The 14,115-nt window shown below is 39.1% G+C and overlaps 1 protein-coding gene across 2 annotated transcripts in view; it reads left to right on the top strand.

The window, feature by feature from the left end:
- LOC103270862 (ERC protein 2-like) overlaps positions 1-14,115 on the top strand; it is a 424,845-nt gene that overhangs the window by 53,283 nt on the left and 357,447 nt on the right. For both annotated transcript variants that reach the window (XR_002482512.1, XM_021717399.1), the window contains exon 2: positions 4,289-4,449. Coding sequence is in view for 1 of the 2 variants with exons in the window: in XM_021717399.1 (XP_021573074.1) it covers positions 4,289-4,449 (161 nt within the window). In the remaining variant the exon portion in view is untranslated. The remainder of the gene's footprint in view (positions 1-4,288; positions 4,450-14,115) is intronic.

The raw sequence follows: 14,115 nt of genomic DNA, 5'->3' as shown, positions 1-14,115 counted from the left end.
AGTTACACAGCTAGTAGGTAGGCTAGCGCCTGAATTATGTTCCTAACCACTATCCTATGCTACCTCTTGTACTAAGGATGTGCTAAGCGTTTTCATATTTGCCAGGCACTGCACTAAGAGCTTTACATTCTTGACTTCTTGTAATACTTGCAAAACTCTTATGAGAAGTACTATTGTTATAGTTGAGGAGACTCAGACGCTTTCCCAAGGTTCTATAACTAGTAAGTGGTGAAGCAGAAATTATTAGTATAGTCTGGCTTCATAATCCATGTCTTAACCATTCTCAATGTTTTAAAATATTAGAATGATTTAAATGTTCAAATTAAATCCCAAGTGGAATGCCATGTGTAAAACAAATAAAAGTAGAATAATTGCATTTGATTGTGGGATGGTAGACTCAGACCTCTGCTGATTCACACTACTCCTCCCATTCCACTAACTTGTTGACTAGCCCCTAGACACCTTTGTGGAATCCCTGGTGATCTAGGGAACATACTTTGAAAGTCACTACTATGGTCCAGGCATGATGGCTCACACCTATAATACTAGCATTTTGGGAGGCTGAGGAGGGAGGATTGTTTGAGGCTAGGAGTTTGACCTTAGGCAACATAGCAAGACCGTGTCTTAATTTTTAAAAAATTACTGCTGTGGATAATCAGATACTTTGTGATGCTGGATCCAGGCCAGTGATAATTTTGAAGAACATTGATGGTTTAGGCATGTTTTCCTGACAATGGGGAGACTAGTTGTGACAATAATTTCTGTGGGACATCTTGGAATCCCAGACCTGTGGGGTTCAGCTCAAAGATATACTCTAAGATACACAGTCAAAACAGCTGAAAAAAAATCAAAAGAGAAGTCCAACTTTCAAGTTGTGTTTTTGGGAAACTTTGAATTAGGTTAGGAATAACACCTAGCAACTTTCTTCTTTACCTGGTCTCTCCTCCCCAATTCTCCTATTTGACCCTCACAACAAAATAAAACCTCTGTCTCAAATCTCAAAGCTCTTTCTTCTTTCTTACCTTACTTCTTTCTCCTGTTTTCTAGTATGTGGATCATCTTAGGCTGAGCTCCAAAGCCCATTCCTTTATGCCCAGTTTCATGGCTCCACTTTGCTACTCATCTGCTAATTGTATTCCATAAAATCCAGGAACAAACTGCCTGAGAAATATGCTCTGATGGGGGCGGGGGGAGATGTGTTTTTGCATGTATAGTTATTTAGAACCCTATCATATCTGTGGGAGGGGAAGCAACCTGAGCTTGGGGTATCAAAGGTAACGGAGAAGGGAATGGTGGATCCAAGAAGTGCTTCCAAAATAGAGCTATAGGACTTGATGAGGAATGAAAAAAAATAAAAGAAGAAGGAGAAGGAAGAGGAATGTGACTCTGAGTTCTTAAACATGAGTGACCGAGAAAATGTCAGTGTTAAACCAAAATGGTGGATGTGTTAGGGGTAGCAGGTTGGGAGGGTGGAGACAGATGGTGGAGATTTGGTTTAAGCAGGTGTTCAGGGATCAGGAATTGGCTTTTTGGTCTTCCTCAGTTTAAAATTGTATTAAGACATCCAGATGGAAGTGGTGCAACAGGTTTTAAGGTACGTGTGAAAGAGGTTAAGTGCACTAAAGGACATAAAGGTTGGAGAGGTATCCGCATAGAGGTGACAGCCAAAAGCTGTGGGACAGAACTCAATGCATCTCTTGAGTATTTATGTGGATGGGAAAAATGTCTCTGGAACAGAGTCGCAAGGGGAAGGACGATGCAGTTATGGACTGTAGGAAGATGAGGAATTTGCAGAAGACAGGTAGACAGTGCTTTAGTCCACTTGGGCTGCTATCAAAAAATACCATGGACTGGGTGACTTATAAACAACAGAAATTTATTTCTCATCATTGTGAAAGTTGGGGAGTCCAAGATCAAGGTGCCAGTATGGTTGAATTCTGGTGAGGGCTGTCTTCTGGGCTGCAAACTGTTGACTTCTTTCTGTGCCCTCACATGGTAGCAGGGGCACACAAGCTCCCTTGGGCCTCTTTCATAAGATACTCAAAGGGTACAGTTATTGTTTGTAAAATGTTAGAAAAAAATAATGGTCATGTTAAGACTAGAAAAGAATATCTGAGGCCAGGGCCCCATATGGTCCTCAGTGTGCAATACTCGCTGTCCAGGGGCACGTGAATCAGTGGAAAGCCTTGCCCTGAAAAACCATTTCAAAAGTCTGCTTCCAATGTGCTGAGAATGGCAGTCTCACCTGACTGATGCTAGGAGTTATTGATGCTGAAAGTCAGCAGCATCTTTATCAATCTCTGGGTTTTATCTCCTAGGTGCTCGAGTTTTTCCGTGTAGTTACTGCTGAAATGACTGGAGCAGCCTGCAAGTCATTACTCTAATGTGTAATTTAAAGTTGCGTTAATGTAAAACTAGCTGTTGCCTGCTGCATGCAGTCAGATGGCAGGTGAACTAAGAACTTGGAAACCCAGCTGAGACAGGTCAGCTTCAACTGAGAGGGATTCCGCAGATGAGAATTCTGGAGACCTCCCCTTCCTCTGGAATCAATATGCTAAAAACAAAGAACAATTTGTGACAGGAAATGGGGTCATGAGGACGCAGGTCATCTCATATAGCAGGTCGGGCAAACTATTTGAATTGGCATTTGGAAGGACCGTAATTTTGATATTTATTTTTGTAATGACAATAGGGAAAAAATGGAGGGAGGGAGAAGAAAACTAAAAACTGCTTTAGCATCATCAGGGATTTCTTTGTAGAAGAGTTTCTGGTCATATTTATGTTCTATGAACTTACAAGAGAAACTACAAAATTTATTATTGCTTTTTAAATTTTATATATTTGTACAGTTAAATAATATTGTTACTTTTCTACCACTAATAGGTATGGTTCTGTGACTTTGTGCATTTCATAGGTTATCCTTCATATTCTTGCTTTTTAAACTGTTTTTTGTTTTTGCTTTGATTTAAATTACATGGTCATTAAGTTTCCTCTTTTTATCAGGGCAAAATGGAGTGTTTTCTAAACCTTAAAAGCATATAATTTACCTTGGATATGAACTATAATGCTTATTCTGAATAAATTCCATGTAAAACTGCAGAAATTATATAGAAAGTCTTTATGAATTGGAACTTAACATGTCATTGACACATTTTGAAGGGCGTTCTGTTGGCTTTAGTGATGGATGAGCCTATTCTGCCAAGTTCAGCTGGAAGGGGTGGTTTAGAAAGCCAAACATCAGCTCTGGAATCTAGAAACTTCCTGGAATCATGAGTTCGGATCAGCAGGGTGGATGCAGCCTGCATCTGTGCTAGGGATGGCATTTCACCGGCTTGCTCCACGGAAGTCTCTGGAACATAACCATAAACACCAGCCCTCTTTGTTGTGTGTTAGCTTTTAAAAGTCCCCAGTGGTTTGGAGAGGGTAAGGCCTTGCCTCGGGGATTCCTGGTCCAATTTTTTGGGACCTGGCTGAAAACCCTGGATATTTGATAGTTTGGCTTATTTCTATGGTGTATTAGCACCCTATAAAAGTTACATGTCATTTATTTCAAGTTTAGAACCCTCTCAAACTTCAGGGGCAGACCAAACTTGAACCTTTTGTGGCTGGAATTCTGTTTACTTTTGGCCAAACTTTGCTTCCTGAATGTAAGGCACAGAGGTGAGGTGAAAGGGGCTCCCCAGGCCCCCGGACACTGAATAGGTTTTACCCAACAAGACTTTGATAGGTTAAAATGTAAATGAGTCTATAACATGTAGATTAACTTTCTGTCAAAGTGCTCTGGGTCCTACACACAAAAGTATATTGTGCCAGGGAAAATGCATTTTGAATGTTGCCTTCCTTCAGCAGTGAGGAAGTATCTGAGATTTTTGCCAAACACAGGTTGAAATTGGGTCAAGACACTCATTCTCCATTTCTAATAAATGCATTTTGAATGTTGCCTTCCTTCAGCAGTGAGGAAGTATCTGAGATTTTTGCCAAACACAGGTTGAAATTGGGTCAAGACACTCATTCTCCATTTCTAATAAATTTCTAAATAAATTAAATAGTATCTACAAAAGTTATTGGGCAATGCAGTTGAATGCGAACCTCAGAGAAGTGTGGACATTCCTCGTGTTTGAAGCATTTATTTTTGATGTGACCAAGAAAGAAAGGGCTCTAAGACACAGTGCCTAGTCCTTGGATACCTGTGATGCCTTTGCATTTATTGTTGGAACACAGGCTAGGAAGGAGTGCCTTGTGCTTGAATGAAGGAGAAATAACACACAGAGCTCCATGTGCCTTTCAGATAGAGGAACTGATGAATGCGTTGGAGAAGACCAGACAAGAATTGGATGCCACCAAAGCACGCCTCGCCTCCACACAGCAATCCCTGGCAGAAAAAGAAGCACACTTAGCCAATCTTCGGATAGAGAGGAGGAAACAGCTGGAGGAGATTCTGGAGATGAAGTGAGTACCCACTATTGCTTTCCTTGGCTCTCTCTTCTAACCTCTGTTTAAGAGTGGGAAAGGGGAAGGGATAGAGAAGAGGACGGAAGAGCTTGGAGAAAGATTGAGTTAGCTAACACTTGACTAGTCATTTCTGAGACTACTTTTCTTATTTTTAAAATTATAACTTTGGTGTCTCAATTTGAACATTTTCCACATCTGTCATTTAAAAAAAAAATATATCCAGCATTAGATGTGTGTCTGTGATTTGTGGACGGCATTTGGTATTCATAGATCTGTCGCAAATGTCTGAGTCAGCCAAGAGACACAGGCCTTGTTAAGCACAATGGTAATTTGAGTGCTGCTCAGAGTTAAGTGGAAACTTTTCTGAGGAGGTATTTCCTAATTGTGACTATAACTTTGCTAATTATATTCTTTTCACTTGTGTACAATGACTGGCTTGTGTTGGTTTTCATAGAGTTTCAAGGTTGACACCTCTTTGTTTAGAAAGCAGAACTCTGATTTGCTAGGCTGATAAAAATGGGTTGGAAATCCCACACATACTTCTCCACACACACGGTGGTGGGGTTGGTTGGGTAGGCAAAGAGGAAGACTGGATTGAAATCAATGCTCCTTTCTTTGATTTACTCAGTAATGTAGGGCTGAGTGCTCGGAAATGGTTCTTCCTCTGGTCCTGACACACACACATATACCTAGCTCTTATTTCATTCTCACAATGAAATAATATCATCATGGAAGAGTGGAGGGAAGAAAATTACTGAAAATGTTTAATAATAATCATTTGCAATATATCTGACTAAAGCACTAGTCAAGTAGCAGTCTCTATGTAAGTTTTAAAATGAAATAATCACTAAGATATAATTTTAATCTAACTTCCTTCCACAATAAGGGGAAACATACATAGTTACGGCATCCTCAGCCTGTAACACAGACTTTGAAATCAGTGGCTAAGTATGGAAGTGACCTTATCGTGACCCAGCAAGTCTTATGCATGGTTAATATTCAACCCAGAAAACTTAGATCATGGAAAATATGGAATGAAATTTTTTGAAGGATTTAATAATGAAAGCAAAACCTTTATTCCTCATCAACAACCTCAGTTTCTCCAAGAACAAAGAATAAGTCATTTTTTTAAACATATAAACTAGAATTTTTCCCCAATAAAAGATGATATGATAAAAACAGATATTATACTCAGTTTAAAGGTGAGGGAACTGAAGACTCGAAAAGATTCACATAATTTTTAAGGCCATCTGGCTAGGATAAAATCCAAGTCATCCACCTTGAGTTCCCTCTCTACTACCTCATTTTCTCAAGGAGCTTATGTGAGCTTCATCGGGTCTGAAATTTTTGTCTGTTTGAGTCACTGCAGTAATCATGCCGTGTAGAGCAGTGCTGGGCATGTGATAGGTACTCAATCATTGTTGCCTAGGACATTATCTGGCATAGGAGAGGTGCTCAATTGTTTGTTGAACGTATGAGTAAATTGAATGCTGGAGACTGAGTTTTATGTAGCTAAGAAGTATTTTAAGTATCTGTGTGACGTTATTACCTTGATCAAGAATTTATTAACACCACTAGAAGCATACATGTTGATAAGTGCAGCATGCCTTGATGTTTGTCAATATTTATTGTTACTTAAAAGATAAAATTAAGGAGTTGTTTTTGGAAGATGTATGTTAATTTAGATTAATTTAAATTTTGCCTAGAAAAAAATATTGAGAATCCTTTATGTGTGCACTCAGCTGAGAAAGGCCAAAAGTGTAGTGTAATATTAAATCACTAAAGAAGCAGTAATATTCAAAATGGAAAGTCCATTTATGAACATATCAATATTAGAATCTAAAGCTATGTCTTTTTATAATGTCTATACACAGGCCATAAAATGGTTTGTTTTAAGAAAGTTCCCATTCTTCAGTCTTTGTTCTGTTTCATTCACCTGTCCCATTTCTGCCTCCTTATGTGTTATTACATGTCAAGTCCAGTCTAGTTTTTCTCCTTGTTTTCCAGCTGTTCCCAAGTTAACTCCACAGCCTCTGAAGTGATTTATTATGCCATTGTAGGGAAAACTTTCATTATTTCCTGTTTACAAAAAGAGCATACACATTTTGAGAGAACAAGTAATGGCGAAGTATGCTGGTTTGAGAGTCATCAGCCCTGGGTTGGAACCCTGTGGCTTCTGCTTGGTTGCTGTGTGACCTGGGAGAAATGTCCTTGACCTCACTGACCCTACAGTTTCCTTTTATGACTTGCATGGGGGTGGTTGTGAGAAGCACTCAGCAGAGGACTTGGCACACAGAAAATGATGTATGTGTGTAAATGGCACTATCAGCCAATGAAAATGTCATTTGTTTCATATGCTTTGTGAAGAGTATCATTTGTCTAAAACTTGGATTTATTTTTCTAAAACATATAAACCTTTTCCATGTGTATGTTTTCCCACTTAACTTCATAATTTCAGATAGCACCTAACTAAGACCTCTTTTGGTGAACTGCCACATTATTGCTGAAATGCTTAATCTGCTGCCACTGCAAAATAAATACAAAATTCCTCTGTTAATTCCTTTGGTAAAAGTAACAAAGCCCTGCTTCATTAAGCCCAATATGGACCCTATTCACTATTTAACTGACCCAGAAGCCCAACTTTTGTGCTTCTTTCCTGGAAGTATTGGAGGACACAGGTACAGGGTAAGAATATTGACTGAGACCCCCAACTAGGTTCGCCAGTCTCCTGGACTGTTCAAGTTGACCAACTGGTTTGATTAATCATGTGTTTTTTGTTTTGTTTTGTTGTTTTGTGTTCAGTTGGGAGTGCCTCACTCTGTTGCTCAGGCTGGAATGCAGTGGCATGACCACAGCTCACTGCAGCTTTAACCTTCTGGGCTCAAGTCTCTCTCCTAGCTCAGTCTCCCGAGTAGTTGGGACTACAGGTACATACCACCACACCTGACTAATTTTTTTTATTGTTGTACAGAAGAGGTCTCACTATGTTGGCTAGGCTGTTCTTGAATTCCTGGACTCAGGCGATCCTCTTGTCTCAGCTCTCAAAGTGCTGGGATTATAGGTGTGAGTCACTGCACCCTGCTGGATCAATCATGACGTTTAAATTGAATGGACACACAGGTTACTTGACATTGATGGAATCCATACAGATGAGTGCGAACAATCAGATGGGCATTGTCATTGTTTGTACTAGGTATCACTCTATGCCAAGCATTGTTGGTTTTTCATTCAACTGGCATCCACTGTGCAAGCTAGGTCTACCCTATTTCCAAACCATGGTGGGAAGGGAGAGACTGTGTGCTGTTAGAGGAAAGAGGAGTGAGACCATGAGTCAAGAAAAAGGAGATGTGACCTCATAACTCATTTTTGTCTCACCCCATAATACTAAAGATCACTCTCTGGTTACCTTAGTTTTCTCTTCGGTAAAATGGAGGTGATAATACCTGCCCTGCTTACTACAGAACTTTGTAGGGACAGGAATTTTTTTTAAAGCACCAAACTAAAATTAATACAAACCCAGCATATGTGAAATTGCTTTGGAACATAAAAGGGGCTTTTAAAATGAGAATGTCTGTTAAATTCATCGCAAAATAAAGTGACACAGAGTTTTAGAGTTGGAAGGAGCTGGGTCCAACCTCCCAGCCTGCATAAACCAGACTCACATTCACAGTATTTCTAATAAGGAATTCACCAGGCCCCAGTGAACATCATTCCCACTGGAGACCACAGGCTCATAAGGTGGTGGTTCACATTCCACGACTCTTAAAGGTAGGTCATTCAACCTTAGACTGAACTGAAATGTCTTTCTATGTGATCTTCTCACTTGTCTTGATTTTTGTTCCAGAGCTATACAGAATTCACCTAAACCCCACCTATAGAAAGGATGACCCATTAGTATTTGTTAGATAATATGGTATATTTTAGAAAAAAAGGGAAACATGGAGAAGCAGTACGAAAAAATAAAATCTCCCATGATCTTCACATGCAGAGATAGAAACTAATGGCATACTGCTGTTTACCTTTACAGATGCTTCTTATTTTTAAGAGAAAATTAGAATGTACTTGCATATTTTGTAAGTCATTCTTCTTTTACTTAATGTGAACAACTTTCCATAACATTTCCTGTCACAGACATAGAATTATATTCCTTTTTTTTTAAAAAAATAGGATCTAGCTCTGTTGCCCAGGCTGCGGTGCAGTGGCATGATCCTAGCTCTGCAGCCTTGAACTCCTGAGCTCAAGTGCTTCTTCTGTCTCAGTCTCCTCAATAGCAAGGACTATAGGCATGTGCCACTACGCCTGGTTAATTTTTTGTTTTGTAGAAATGGGGTCTTGCTATGTTTCCCAGACTAGTATCAAACCCCAGGGCTCAAGCAATCCTCCTGCCATGGTCTCCTAAAGTTCTGGAATTACAGGTGTGAGCCACCAAGCCCAGCAATAATTGTATTATTTTCAATTATTCAATATAGCATCATATAGATTTACCCCACTCTTGGTCATCTATCTTGGTTCCAGTGCTTTACTAATATAAATAATATTTTGATTAGCATCCTGCTGTTTAATTTTATTTTATTAGCATATTTTTAAAATAACTGTAGATTGACATGCTGTTGCAAGAAATAGTACAAAGAAGTCTCTTGTACACTTCCCTCATTTTTGTCACTGGTAACATCTAACATAGTTACAGTTATAGTATCACACAAGGAAATTTATATTGGTACCATCTACCAACCTTCAAATTTCTCCAGTTTTACATATCTACCAACATTATTCAGATTGCTTGTTTCACATGCACTTCTGTGTATGTGTGTCTGTGTATTTATTTGGTTATAAGCAATTTTAACACATGTATAGACCTGTATAACCATCACCACTCAGGATGCAGATCATCAGCACAATGATCTCTGGAGTCATCTTTTGGTAGCCACATCAACTCCCTGGCTGTTTCATTTCTAACCTGAGTTTTGTTTCGTGTTATATCATTTTGCATCATGGGCTACAGTGACCTACATTTTCCCCTACCATCCTTCTTGGGCTTATCCTCCTATTTTAAATTTAGACTGAATTTAGAGTGAGAAGATATTACCTGATTCTTCTAACATAAAGATTTCTCATGATGTGATTTTACTTGATAGTGGAATTTCTTTTTTAAATTTGATATTGAGACTCTGTCACATGGTAGGCATTTAATAAGCATTTGAGGAATGAAAAAGATGAATTAGTTTAAAAAATCCATAAATATTCATTGAGCATCTACTATGTACCAGGCACTGTTCCAAGTGAACAAGTAAAAAGGTTTCTTGACCTTGTCAAGCTTGCATTTTAGTAAAACTAGTGAAGGAAATGAATGAACAAATAAATAAACAAGGAAATGAATAGATAGTTAAAGTAGTTTCTTGTGTAACCAAAGAGGTTTGGAATCCCACTTAGAAAGTCATTTCTTGGTTATTTGGGGTAAGAAGGGACATGGAAAGTATGGTATACCTTCCCCTTATTCTGGGAACCCTTTCAGGAACTAAGGCCAAATTTATGCAAAAGGAGTGCCTTGAATGTACAGTGTTCCTTGATGTCTATGGAGGATTTGTTCCAGGATTTCCCTTGAATACCAAAATTCACAAATACTCAAGTCCCTGATATAAGATGGTGCCGTATCTGCATATAATCTATGCACATCCTCCTATTTACTTTGTCTTCCCTAGATTACTTATAATTCCTAATACAATGTAAATGCTCTGTAAATTGTTGTTGCATTGTATTGTATAGGGAATGATGGTAAGAAAAAAGTATGTGCATGTTCAGTACAGATGCAATTATTTTTCTATTTTTGACCCATGGTTGGTTGAATCCAGGATGTGGAACCTATGGATACAGAAGGCTGACTGTGTTTCATGTAGGATTCTTCTCCCTGACATTCCTGCCATTTAGAGTCATTATAAAGGAATACATGAGGCTACGTAATTTATAAGAATATAGGTTTATTTGGCTCCCGGGTCTGCGGGCTGGCTGTACAAGAAGCATGGCAACAGAACTACTCTTCTGGTGACAGAGCTTCAGGCTGTTTCCTCTCATGATGGAAGGCAAAGGGAACCTAGGAGAGAGGGAGAGGGAGAGGGAGAGGGAGAGGAGGGGGGAGAGGGAGAGGGAGAGGAGGGGGGAGAGGGGGGAAGGATGAGGAAGAGGAGGAGAAAGAGGAGGAGAAGGAACCAAGGCCTAGAACTAACATATTGAGAATTCAACCTTCCTTCAGGGAGGGGGGACATTAATCTATTCATGAGGGAGTCCCCCCATGACCCAGACACCTCCTATTAGACCCCACATCCAAATTGGGGGTCAGATTTCAACGTGAGTTTTGGAGGGGCCAAATATCCAAACCACAATCTCTCTTGTTCAGTTTGGTCTTTATTGGTTGGTATTCTAACTGCCAGTCATTATTCCCACACTGGAAGAAACTAACAGTTCCCAGTTATATGTTTTCATAGATGAAGGTAATATTCATCTTTCCTTGTGTATAAGATTATCCTTTTACTTAACAAATATTTTAAAGCCTCTTGCTAAAACATTTCATAATGGTTCACCTTTGTAACATTTGCTCCTACTTAAAAGGGATTTTATTAAAAGAATATTAAGAACATCATTCTATATTTGGTTTTATTAATACCAGTTAATAAGCTTACACTGCAGTAACCAAAGCTCAATTATTTAATTTGTGGCAGGTGAATTTGGTATCTGTGGCTAAAAGGAATTAAGGGCCATGAGATACAGTACTTAAAATCTATCTGTGTACCTTTTCTCAGATGTCTTAAACTACTATAGTAATTGAATAGACAGACAGGCAGCCTAACTGATATTTTCTACTTAGCATAAAATGTTAAGTTGAATAAGAGTTTTGTTAGCTGCTTAGTAGTCACATATTTTGAAATGCGTATTTTAGACTTTTGGTAGTGGTTTTCTGTGCTTGTGCTATGTAAAACTTTTAAGCAGATTCCTATGTTTTTAACTCATCTGATGATGTAGTACAATCCATCTTAATTTACTGAGAATTGTTGGATTTTAGACATCTTCTCCAGATAGCCTCACAGGGCTTTGTATACATTGGGTCATTTTAGGACGTTTATAGTGAGGTAAGGCAGCAGCTTATTTGAGGGTATTATCCTGTTGGCCTCTTTGATCTGGGATCCTTTCTGAGAGAGCCACTCATTCGGTAAGTACTCTTCAAAGAAGAGACAGGGTATAGAAAATGCTAAAAACAATTTATTCTTTACTTCATGCCAACATGAGAAAAGACAAATCACATTTCTTTAGGGAGGAATCCTAAGTGCCTCGCAATTTGGACAGGATAAATAGAGACTGGGAGAAGAGTTTTGAAGGCAACTCTTACTTAAAATTGATAGGCTCAGCTTCAAGGATGTTGTACTAACTTTCAGAGATATTGTGGGTATTGAATGAGATTATTATGCATTTATGAGAAAGTGATTTTAAAGCCACAGAAGGCTATATATTGATTAATATGTTAGGTATGTCTATTACAGTTAACATACACTGATCCTATCTTTAAATTACAACTTGGCCTTATGCATTCAATAATATTCTTTTTCACTGCAACACAGTTTTTTCTCTAACCAGTGGTTTATTTCGAAAAAAACTTTGACATATCCAATTTTTTAAATATTAAATACTATGGTATTGTGTCCTAGAATATCCTCATCTATCTGTTTCTGTTTGCTACCCACTCAGTTCTAACTGGTATTTGAGTCAGTTAAAACACTGATGAAGCCTGTTGCAGCTTTTTAAGTTACCTGCAGTGATTGAGGACAGATGGCAGAAAGAGAGGGACTAAATGGCATGAAGAATGGCTCATTCAAAATCAATCTTGATTTGAGCTGTAGTCAGTGACCTAAATGTGTAGTTGCTTACCACTCTTGACTTCTGTCTCCATCTTTTAACCCTAACGATGGTGGCTTATAGTCTGTAGCAGAAAAGACCTACTGAATATAAAACTTACAGTGGGTAAGTAAAACTGAACTATAAAGAAAATAATTTAAGAATAGTGGAATGTTCTAAGTTAGCTTCAAATGTGAGAATGCGAAAACTCTATATTGCAGAATCTCATACAAGGAGCTCTGTAGTTACCAGGGTTTTGGTGTTTTGCCATTTGTAGCATTTGGCTTCTACCTCTTGGTGCAAGACTTTGCTTCAGTTCCAACTACCGAATCTATATTTCAGCCAGTAGGAAGAAGAAAAAACTTGTCCTTTAAGTTGTACATACCATCCATTGACTTCTGAGTCATTTAAGTTTATTCAATAAATAGGTGTTGAGCATCTGCTATGTACAAAGACTGTTCTAAGCCCTGAGCACTTATCTAAGTGAACAGAAAAGACTCTGAGAACAAAAATTCTCCTGCTGGTGGAGCTTATATTCTACTAGGATAAGAACCTGTGTGGGGGAAGGGATCCACTGACCAGGGTTTGAATTCACATGGTCATACTTTGCTTTAAGACAAGCAGAGATGGATTGCCTGAGCCCACGGGTTTGAGACCCGCCTGGGCAACTTGGTGAGACTTCATCTCTACAATAAGTCAAAAATTAGCCAGGGGTGGTAGTGCACACCTATAGTTCCAGCTACTTGGAAGGTTCAGGTAGAAGGATCGCCGGAGCCCAGCAGGTTGAGGCTGCAGTGGCCGGGAGCAGCCACTGCACTCCAGTCTGGGTGACAGAGTGAGACTCCAACTCAAAAAAATAAAAAATAAAAAAAGGCAAGAAGAGAAATGCAACCTTTATCTGGGTGCTCTGTGCCCAGTTAACATTAGGAAATCCAGTACCAAGGAAGGAAAGGGAAAAAGAAGGAAAGGAAAGAATGAAGGAAATTAGCAGAGTCTGCCAAAATGAATAAAGTATAAGGAAAACTAGGTCAAGTGTATATTATCTCACTGAGCATTAATAAACAAATTTGCAATGTCCCCTTTATAGAGGATATTCCCTATAGACATTTAGTTATATTCATGTGTGTCTAGCACATATGAGTTCATTTCTGGGCACCATGGTTGGTAGAGAATGAGAATCATGAATGAGATTGAGGAATGCCTGAAAATCTCATCATGCATAGGATAGCTGATGGGTAAGTGTTATTAGGTCTAGAGAAGGCCAAGGAGACATGCTTCTTCAACTATTAAAGGGGTGACATATAAGAAAAGAAGTAGAGCTGGGCTCGGTGGCTCAGCCTGTAATCCCATACATTTGAGAGGCTGAGGTGAGTGGATTGCCTGAGCCCTTGGGTTCGAGACCCGCCTGGGCAGCGAGACCTCATCTCTACAATAAATCAAAAAATCAGCCGGGCGTGGTAGCGCATGCCTGTAATTCTGGCTACTTGGAAGGCTGAGACAGAAGGATCGCCGGAGCCCAGCAGGTCGAGGCTGCGGTGGCCAGAAGTGGCCACTGCACTCCAGTCTGGGTGACAGAGTGAGACTCCAACTCAAAAAAAAAAAAAGAAGAAGTAGAAAAGATTTATGTTGCCTCAGAGGATTATGCTAGAGGTGGTAGGTAGAACTTAAGAGGAGGGAGATTTTCTCTCTTTTATCTCTTTTTTAAAGTTTTTTTTATTTTAAAGATGTGGGGTACAATTTAGGAGTAGGTACATAAGTGGTCATTGCTCAGGTGAAATTTGT

This window comes from Carlito syrichta, unplaced genomic scaffold (genome assembly GCF_000164805.1).
Source record: "Carlito syrichta isolate Samal-C Ts95f unplaced genomic scaffold, Tarsius_syrichta-2.0.1 Scaffold108124, whole genome shotgun sequence".
NCBI classification, from domain to species: domain Eukaryota; kingdom Metazoa; phylum Chordata; class Mammalia; order Primates; family Tarsiidae; genus Carlito; species Carlito syrichta.
Note: the sequence above shows the minus strand (reverse complement) of the source record. Positions and strands in the feature narration are given on the sequence as shown.